The sequence below is a fragment of the Scophthalmus maximus genome, chromosome 13 (genome assembly GCF_022379125.1).
Source record: "Scophthalmus maximus strain ysfricsl-2021 chromosome 13, ASM2237912v1, whole genome shotgun sequence".
In the NCBI taxonomy this organism is placed as follows: Eukaryota; Metazoa; Chordata; class Actinopteri; order Pleuronectiformes; family Scophthalmidae; genus Scophthalmus; species Scophthalmus maximus.
In genome coordinates, this window is record NC_061527.1 from 18239465 (window position 1) to 18249718 (window position 10254).

Consider the following 10254-nt stretch of genomic DNA (forward strand, 5'->3'; position numbering starts at 1 on the left):
ATTTTTTTTTTTTTTTTTGGTCGTCTCGATACGAAAAAAATACGTTTTCCAAACTCGTTGTGTATAAAAAGCCACAGAGGACATGTCAACAGATGTGAGAAAACCAACCCGCAGCCACAGGGTGTCGGGGCACTGAGCGCCTTGCGCGCGCGCGCGGTGCCAGCCGGGCCACATTCCTGACGGATCCACACTCACCGAGTTGCGCTGAACGCTCAGACCCGTTTGACGAGACCGACTGTTTTTTTTTTTTAAAGATGAGTGTGAGTTTTCCTACTCGACCTCATTCCTCCACTCGAACCGTCTCCGGCGCGCATGTTGCGCACACTCCCGTGGAGGCGAGAGGAGAAGAAAGCGCGCAGCAGCTCGGTCGTTATGCTCCGAGGAGAGGTTTTTGTTGATGGTGTAGTTTCATCACGCACAGAATGACTGGCTGAAGGCGAAACTCGCCGGACTTCACTCTACTCTACACAGGCGGACGTCGTGTCGGCGCGCAATGGATCAGGTACGTCGGCCTATAATAACTTCAAATCCTTCTGCTAGCGTGGGGCTGTAATACACTGCAGTTGTTGTGAGATCTGATGTTGGATTTACATGAACACTGTTAGTCTGCTGTGTGTCATAATGAAGACCACTTCATTTGAAGCATTCATCGTGGGATTCTGAACTGTTCAGCTCATGTACAAATGGAAGCTTTCTGTGTTGTGTGTTGAAACCCTCAGGTTGGTCTACTTTGTGAGAAAAGAAAAGAAAAAAACGATTCGTAGACACTGGCTCTCCGCCCCGAAGGCTGTTAAATTACTGCGAGTCTTCAGCCCTCTTTAGTGACACCATTTCTGATCCCAATCCCAGATAAAGTTTCGGCCTTATACCATTGTACCTTACACATTGCACCGTGTGATCCTTTCACCAGGAGGACTCTTTGGATTTTAAGGCTCTGCGGGCCAAGTTCCAGGATGAAGAACTCCTGCTAACGCAGCACAAGATCAGACCAGCCCTCCCAGATAAGCCAAAGGTAGAGCCTCTTCCTCAGAGCCCCACTCATCACCTCCCTGCAGGAGCACGCCCCTCCCTGCTCACCTCCATCAGCCAGAGCATGGATGGGAAAACAAACCTTGCCCCCAGAGTGGTCTTCAAGAACGAGATGAAGGAGAGCAAAAATCCTCTGATCCAGGCTACCTCCAAGGGGAATGACAATAAAGAAGGGAAGCTGAAATTTGGTAAAGACAAGACCAAAGGAAGCAAGGAGAGGCTTGATGGTGACTCATCATATCTGAAACCGAAGAAGGACAAGAAGCTCCCTGCACCACCGAAGGTGAGCACAGCAGAGCTGGTACCAGCCACGCCTCCGCCTAAAGCCACAGCATCAAAGAAGATGGGTTTCCTTAATTTAAAGAAGTCGTTAAAAAGAGATTCATTGAATATCACGACTGATCCCATCTTAGACACCCCTAGTTCAGATATTCCTGGAACAGCTCCGCTCATCCCGGTAACTTCTGACTTTGGTGACAGATCACCAGAGCCTAAAATCTCCGCGCCAAAGGCCATATTGACAAACTTCCCAACCTCACCTGACTCCAGTACAACAATGGAAACCGCCCCGCCCTTCATTATCCCTGCCTCTCCCGACTTCACCCAGGTTCCTGCCGTTATTCCTGATGTCCCTGCTCCTGCAGTTCTAGACAGTGAAACCCCACTGGAGATAGAAACTCCTGCCACGTCCCTCTCCAGACCTGATATTCCACCCAGTGTTGTCCTGACCCCTGCAGCCAGTCACTCGACCTCGGCTCCAGCTCCAGCTCCTCGTGTGCTTGCAGCGGAGGCTGCGACAGAGGCTGTAAATATAGCTGCAGTGGAGACGCCTCCTCCGGTCACAGACCCTCCTTCCATCCTAGCGTCTCCCAAAACTGGCCGTACAATCTCACCACTCTCAGCCCTTGTGAGAGCGGAGGACATGAACCCAGGAAAACGATCCCCGGCTGACCAGAGGATTTTCAACGCTCTGGAGAAGGCACGCAAGAAGATCGGCAGGTAAACAACGCAAACTTCAGGAACGCGTTGGGCACTATTTCAGAATTTTGTGAAGCTGTGATCACAGCAGGCTGTTGAGGGCTCATATCTCACTTGTCTCGTTTGTCCTCAGCCCACTGACGAACCACAGCACATCTTACTCCACCACCCCTCCACCTGAGGAGCTCCCCCCTCCTGAGAGCCCCACCCACTCTCTCCCACAGCTCCCACCCATTGATTATGAAGACCGGGCGGGGAAGGCCCAACGACCGAAAGCAAAGCAAGTTAACGGGATTGATCACAGTAAGTCTCAACTCATCACAGTAGAGTTTACTCCACCTAAATATGAACAACACAGGTACACATCCTATCAGCAGCACGTCAGGTATGTGTATACATCGTTTGTCAGTGAGAGGCTTCATCTGTACGGAAACATCTAGTATGTATAATACGGTGTATGCCAAATAGTTGGGTAGGAGAAGCAGCTTTAAAGGACACGCACACACACGCACAAACACACACACACACACACGCACACACACACACACACACACACGCACAAACACACGCACACACGCAAGCACGCACGCACGCACGCATGCACAATGAGCACAGTCCTGACATTCCTCTCTTGTGCCAGAAGCAACTTAGCGGTGGGCAGGGCAGCGATGCACAAGTATGTCAGCAATGACAGGAGCATGTCTGTCACTGACACAGAGCTGCAGCGACAAACACTTTCATGTCTGTTCAACGCGCAGTGAGTCTGCTCTCGTGTTGAGAGTGACTCGATTTACACAAAGTCGATCCGTTTATCAAACGTGCGTGCAGGTGTTGTCGTTGTGTGCATGTGTCAGTTTTAAACAACTCGTGTCATTTACCACTTTGTTGTCCGTTCGTGAAACTGCAAGACGGACAATTTTGAAAGATTCTCTAATATCCTCTGTTGTTAAGGTTTCCGGGCAGGACATCTGTTCCTTTTTGTTTGCGTTGTCCTGATTTTCCACTTGTAATTGCATAATCTCTGCTCTGCAGGGCTATGTCACAACAACATCCGCAGTGCGTTTGACTGGTTTGGTTTCCTCACAGATCAAACTCTTCGCTCTGCTTGCTCTCTTCGTGTGTTCCCAAAACTAAAAGTGTTTTGCCGTTTTCACTGTTCAAATCCAGGTATTTCTGCTGGAATGAGGATGTCCATAAAGTTTCAATTGGACCTGGTAGTGACAAACCCCTAGAGTCATGTATTGGTTATTTGCAGGACAAGCCTCTCCAGTGTTGGAGGGCATCTCTGAGGAGGGGTCTGCTGCTCCCCCAGAGCGGTTTGTGGTTCCCCCTCCTCCACCGAGGATGGTCCTCCCACACCCCGAGGCTCTGGGTCCTGCTCCAGAGAAGCCCGCCAGACCTCCCTATGTCAACCTGAGTGAATTCATCCCCCCTCCTCCCGAGGAAGATGATGGTGTGAACACCACGCCATTGCACTTGCAACTTTGTGAAACAAACATAGTCATTAGTTTCATATCGTTTGTCCTCATTTGCAGACATCGCCGTTCCTCTGGAGTTCTCAGACACGGACACCACGGATGTCCCAGAGTTTGACGATGTGCCTTCAGCGGCCCATTCTCCAGAGCTGCCGGTGTCAGAGTGGGGGAATGGGGAGTACACTGGCCCACATACTGTAGATGGACACAACCTTCCAGAGTTTTCCAGCAATGGGATTACTGCTCCAGGAGCCGAGGTCCACGCAGTGCCAGCACTTGGAGACGAATACCAAGATGATCCACAAGCAGTGGCAGGGTAAGACACGCGAATTTAACCCAGGTCGATTCACTTTGAAATGCTTGCTCGTCTCTGAGAACTGTCACTCCTCGGCCCCAACCAGGCTGGAAGCTGCAGAAGCTGCCAACGGCATCTCTGTGAGCACAGAAAACAACTATGAGGACGTCCTGACGTCTGCCACCAAAAAGAAAGGAAAGTCTGAGGGTGGCAAGAAACGCAAAGGACCGCCAAAGAGTAAGGACATCACATGAGTGATCAGAACATTTATGTCGCTAAGTTGCCCAGTGAAAATATTCATGTGAAAGTTCCCTGTATTTCACTGCATGTTAGAGCCTGAAGTGCCACTTTAAACTAAAGCCTGCATTTCTAAAGTTGGATTTGCTTGAATAGTTCATAAATCATTTAAGAGTAAGTTGAATAAGTATTAGCATCCTGTCGTGATTTAAGGGGTTTATTGGGATGATGATAAAGGGCTGAATTTGCACATCTCAGTTTTACCATCTCAGATAAACTGTATATAGATACTATAAGTAGAGAAAGTGTATATCACACACATCTCATCAGAGACAAAAACATTGTTATCTTGTATTTTAGCTCGGTCTAAACAATTCTGCACCTCTTTAACCTAAACGTGTGTTTGCCACAGATCCGTATGCGGTGGCAGCTCAGGCAGCGGTAAGTGGTTTTTTTTATCTTTTTTTAGGATCTAAATCGTATTTTTCTTCTGACAAGCATTTGCTTATCTGTTATCTGAGATTCTGACAATTTAGTTTGAGAAGAGTCAAACCACATCTCTTTGTTGTTATTTACAGAATGAAGAGAAAAGCAAGACGGGCAGGTTCGGCAAGTAAGGCCTTATCTTTTGACCCAGTTTCATCTCAGTTATCCCACCGACGCTGACAGACACGAGAGAGTTCCGTCTGCCTTTCTTTTCTCCATAATCTCCTTTGCCGTTTAGACATGCTGCGAGGAGCCCCCTTTCAAACCCGATCATATCCCTCATTCTGTTCTTTTGCAGGAGCGACAAGAAAGTGGTCGCAGAGGGGCCAGATGAGAAAGAGCTGAAAAAGAAGGAGAAGCAGCGCTTGGAAAAGGAGAAGAAAGAGCTCAAGGAGAGACAGGAACGGGAGAAGAAGGAGCAGAAGGAGAGGGAAAAGAAGGAGAACGAGATGAGGAAGAAATTCAAAGTGAGTGATATTACCTTGACAGCGAAGGGAGGTATAAAAAGTGCACGAGCGAGCAGCGGGGGAGGGTGGGGTATATGCGCTGGCGTTCAAACCTGTCTGGATTCATTCCTCCCAGTGGAAGAGTTAAGATGAGCAACAAGTGCAGCCTCAAATGGAATCTGTGTAAACATTCGCTGCATTGTTGGTGATATTTCTGACAGGAGATCTATGGACTTCCTCTGCGATATGCTATTACCAGATTGTAACAAAAGAGCATTTGTTCATGATCCATTTGGTCCTGATAATGTGGAAAAAAACCCTATCAGCTGCACAACATCTGTCTCTGATAGGACACATATACACTTGTCAGAGAGCCGACCACGCCCTCCTCTAGTTCCCATGGTGAAGCTGAGCGTTAACACACCGTGCATGAGACTGTGTGGCACTTACCTGTAACTGTGTGTGCTAGATCACAGGACAGGAGGATGCCATGTACCAGGCAACAGTAACCGTGACGACAAAAGGACGCAAGGACGATCTGCTGGTGGGGAGCGGCGACGTCATCAGCATCATCCGAACAACCAACTGCCCCAAAGGGAAATGGCTGGCCAGGGACAGCGGCAACAACTGTGAGCTTTCAAAAAAATCTCTTGTTGGGAAGAGTGCCTTGTGCACTTCCAGTGATCCTTGAGTGTGGCTCCCGTCAGTGACTCTGCGACGGTGTTTTCTAGACGGCTATATTGCAGTGGATCATGTCGAGCTGGACATCAAGGAGATGTTGGAGCTGGGGAAAAGGGCAGCGAACACCCACAAGACCAGCAGCAATGTTACCGAGGGCCAGGTCACCAGCACGGGGAGAAGGTCAGTGTACAGACGGCACAACAACAGAAACCCGACACGTGCCGCCTCTCAGTTATTCATCACACTGTTACGTTTAAAGGCTGGTTTATACAAATGGGCTCTTGTCTCATTTCTCAGGGCTTCAAATCACTACCCATTATCTGCAGAAAGTTGTAAGTAGTCTATATTCTTATGAATGCTCACAGTACGTGTTCAACTGGCACAGCAGCAGTATGATGTTGATGTTGGCGTGTTCAGTCACAGATGACAGTGAAGAGTGGACCGGTGACGAGGATGACAATCTCTCCCCTGTCCAACAACCTGCAGACCCGTTTGCTCCAGCGTAAGTTGACGTCCGCCTGAATCCAGACAAGTGCATTGTTCAGTTTTTTTTCAGATAGAGACCTATCTAAAGTGAACGTTGATCTTTTCTCTCCTCGAGATCAAAATCATGTCTTGTCCATGTCTTTTCCTCTGCAGGGGCCACACCAGGACACTGTCCATGCCAGACATTGGTATGAAATCCCAAACCAGACTTCTGTTTTAATACTTTATGGCTTTATGAAAAACCTTTGTTCAATAATCAAATGTGATAATCAAGTTTGGTAACTAAAAGCAAACCTCATGATGGCTATTCACACTGCTCATCACCTGTCACTCCACCTGTGTTGTCAGTAAGTCATCTACCTCCTTTATCCCCTCCATGATGAGGCTGAGCAGATACAGCAAACCACAGATACTACAAACACCTTGATTTATTACACCAGATAAGTTTGATGGTTCGTCTCAAGTATCCGCAGCATCCATAGATCAGCGTTTGCCTTCAGATGAGGCGCAGTGGAAAACTTTCCTCATCTGTGATTCTGAGCCTTTGAGTCAATAAAATGGTTATTGTTGGGTTATTCTGAAAATAACATCCCATTAGGAATATTATTGTCGACAACAAAGTTGGTCCTTGCTTTCTATAGGTCAGAACTGGAAAAAAAGGATTGGACTGTCTCAGCCTTGCTGATCAAAGCACCGAGAGAATAATGTCCCTACGTGTCACAAGATGTTTTCCCTCCAATCTATACACAAGCGTAGGACTGAGCTCCAACGAGGCGAATTATACTGAGCGAGGGGAAAGAGACGGGCGCATGCACATGTTCTAAAAGCAGCTGGAGGTTAGTTATTGTAATTTGTTGGGCTGAAATGGCGCAGTCCTTGAGACGATCAGCAGTTCGTGGAGGATATAAAGAGACTTGAAGAACCCTAGCGCCAAAATTAATGTCAAAGATCCCATTCCTTCACAGAGCCACTGCTCAGTCGAATCTGAGCACACAGACACTATACACTTTCAGATTCAGAGTGACTCTTCGCAAGAATATTCTCTCTGATGTCACAAGTAGACGCCAAATCCACTTGTGACATCATTAGACAGGAGTCACTTCTCACAACTGCTGAAGTTGCACACTGCCGACTAACTGACCCCCTGGGCAACGCGGCACTTCTCATTGACCTCCGCCCACAACAAATCACGGCACAGCAATCAACCTGTTAAAGGCTACGGACTTCATGACACTCTCCATTTCCAAACTTTGTTTGAGGACGAAACTGACCTCCCAGCTCTGTGTGCATGGTTGAAAAGCTGAACCACAACCATGTGACTCTCCAGCTGAGGAGAATGGTTGTGTAAACAGGAAGATGTTAACTATCAGACTAATGACAGGCTCGGGGTTGCTGAAGTCAGCGGCGAGTATCTGGTATGAGTGTGGTGTAATTAATCCTCTAGCTGTGTGTGTTAAGAGAGTGCTCTACATTTGTCTTTATCCGTCTTATTTTCTTAGGAAACAAAGATCTTAACATAGTCCACCAGCACAGTCAAAGTGACCTCAGTGCAGACGGCCCCCACGTCCAGTGAGTTCACCTGTTTCTCTCTTACACTTTGTGAATGCAAACACACACATACAAGCAAAGTGTATCTATACAGTTCATGTGTATGTGTCTTTTTCTTCAGAGCAAGACATGAAGCACTTCAGAAGCTAGCAACGTTTTTCCATTCGCCCAAACCTGTGGAGCCAGCTTCCAGGTAGGAGTCATGCATCAACATGTGCACCTGTTGTACACACGCGCACACACACGCACACACACACACGCGCGCACACACACATACATGTATTGACATGAAAATGTGGTTTTAATTTTTTGCCTTTCCTTTTGTTTTTCCCATAGTAACAATGAACCAGAGACAAGTAAGTTAAACCTGAAAAACCCTCTGTGTACAGAAAGACACAATCTATGTTCAATTGGTGAAACTATGTTCTGTGATTATCAATCAGTGATTCAATTTTAAATGTGTTGTGAATTCACAATAGCTTTAGTTCAATCACTGAAAAAAGTATTGATCCGCATCATCCCGTTTGTAAAACATAAACAACACTTCCAGGTTCCATTCCAGGTCCTGTGCTCGCGGAGGAAGAAACGGATCACGTGTGAGTATAGAGCTGTAAAACACACCGACACAAACAAAGAGAAATGCTAAACATGTTTCCTTTTAGTCTGACATGGGGTGTTGAGCATGGACAGATTTTGTTTTAGTCTTTTTGTGTCTGAAAGAGAGAGAGAGAGAGAGAGACAGACAGGGGAATCCACTCCTGTCCAACCAGGAAGTTAAACAGGAGAATGAGCTGGTCATCTCCAGTCATGATCTTTGACACTCTGTCACTGTTGGCACAGCAGCAAACATGGCATTGCTCGCATACTGTACACCAGAACACAGGAGAACAGGAGCTGATAGTTATTTACAAATCTGTTTTCCACAGGTCTGAGGTCAATGAAACCGAGGAAACCGATTTCGATCTTCCTGAAATGCTCATTTTACCTCCTCCTGACCTGTATGCTGATATGACCATGGAGTAATCATCCGAAAAACCAGGTGAGGATGAGTCACCTGGACTCTTCTCTTTCCATCAGCATCAGCGTTTCAAGTGTTGACATGTTTATTTTCTGTTTGTCAGAGCACATTGAAACGCAGCCAGGCAGAAGAAACAGGATTTGTCTATGATGTTTTTCTTCACACTGTGACCCGTGTCAGTCACTGAACACTGGGACAGTGACTTCATCCTCTCGACTATGACTTTATGTATCTGATGAGCACATTTATGGATCAGTATGATGATTTACAAGAGGAGCCGTAAAATGACGAGTGGTCTCTCGGCAACTGGAAATGTTTCTGTTCTCGGAGGCGCTCGGTGTGAATCCGCTGAGGGACAGTCCGGCTCGTGTGACTTCTCAGGACTGAGGTGGACTGCTGATCCTAAAGAAGGACCTGCAAACTGTTGCAGACAAACTTTTCTGGCTCCTGTGCCCCCGGAGGCTCTCATTGGGAAAATTAAAAAGAAAAAAAGACATTTCATATGCAAATACAAGAAATACAAAACAATTCAGTGTGGAACGATGGCAGGACAATGGCAAAAGTGGATTTTTCTCAGACTAGTGTATCTTTCATGACACAAAACAATCTTGAGAAAAAAGAGGTCTCTTTTTATTAATGGATCAAATAATTATCCACATTTTAACTTTGGAGCTCAAGTTATCATTGTCTGAATACTGCTCTTAGCAATATTAAGGCTTGAATGAAATTAGTATCCTATACACATATTACCAGTTTACAGTGTTGGGTGCAAAGGAGTTATTAGTCTTGTTGCTAATAAACTTACAAAGATTTGATAGATTGTTAGGTTTGGTCATCAGCAGTAATTTAACCCCACATGTGATGTGATTAATTCCACACTGTCCTTTCCTTCATGTGCATCTATAGGACGCCGATCAACACTGTTTCTAAGACCATGTTCATCATTTAGTTTGTGTTCATATTAGTGTGCTTTTTTTGTACATGCACGTTTTTTTTTTACTTATTAATTTTATTTACTCATTATTTTTGGAGTATGGAAGTGTTTATGTAACTACCCTTACATTTACATGCTTCAGCATATCAGGTCAATATAAAGATTATTGTCAATGGTTTACAATAAACAATATGGAGTGTAATCTGGAATATACAACTAAAGGATTGCGGCTGCAGTTGCTATGATCCGGTCATAGACGCACCTTCTGGTGGGAAACGTCAGGTGTAACTTTATTTTTTTTTCATTTTATGGAGCCGATGTCGGGCAGGTGGCTCTTTTATTTGCCTCCTACTTTTTTGGGGACTTTCCCTCAAGTGATTGAATAATAAGTATTACAGAAAGAGGCAAAAGCAAAGTGGCGATGATCACCTGAGGCCATGTTCATGTAAAATATTGTTGTTGACATCTGTTTGAAATGAAAAATAATAATAATAATAGTGTGTGTGTGTGTGTGTGTGTGTGTGTGTGTGTGTGTGTGTGTGTGTGTGTGTGTGTGTGTGTGTGTGTGTGTGTGTGTGTGTGTGTGTGTGTGTGTGTGTGTGTGTAATTCCCAAACTGGCAAAACTTCCAAGACAAATAGT

General features: G+C 46.0%; 1 protein-coding gene across 2 annotated transcripts; it reads left to right on the forward strand.

Moving 5' to 3' along the window:
* The first annotated feature begins 266 nt into the window (after window positions 1-266).
* On the forward strand, window positions 267-10175 carry LOC118318670 (proline-rich protein 36). 2 transcript variants are annotated; one of them, XM_035648525.2, is made up of 20 exons: window positions 267-502; window positions 911-2028; window positions 2141-2310; window positions 3263-3460; window positions 3543-3798; window positions 3884-4014; window positions 4427-4455; window positions 4593-4627; window positions 4799-4967; window positions 5416-5575; window positions 5678-5807; window positions 5925-5959; window positions 6045-6129; window positions 6267-6301; window positions 7613-7682; window positions 7783-7854; window positions 7998-8017; window positions 8212-8257; window positions 8588-8700; window positions 8783-10175. In XM_035648525.2, the coding sequence occupies exons 1-19, from the start codon at window positions 494-496 to the stop codon at window positions 8682-8684; spliced, it is 2865 nt and encodes a 954-aa protein (XP_035504418.2). In that variant the 5' UTR covers window positions 267-493; the 3' UTR covers window positions 8685-8700; window positions 8783-10175. The 2 variants fall into 2 exon arrangements, with proteins under 2 accessions (XP_035504418.2, XP_035504419.2); XM_035648526.2 differs by lacking the exon at window positions 3263-3460.
* The last annotated feature ends 79 nt before the right edge of the window (window positions 10176-10254 follow it).

Coding starts and splice junctions, on each gene's coding strand:
- LOC118318670 (XM_035648525.2), top strand. Junction 8,018..8,211: donor TAACAATGAACCAGAGACAA/GTAAGTTAAACC, acceptor CAACACTTCCAG/GTTCCATTCCAGGTCCTGTG. Junction 8,258..8,587: donor GAGGAAGAAACGGATCACGT/GTGAGTATAGAG, acceptor TGTTTTCCACAG/GTCTGAGGTCAATGAAACCG.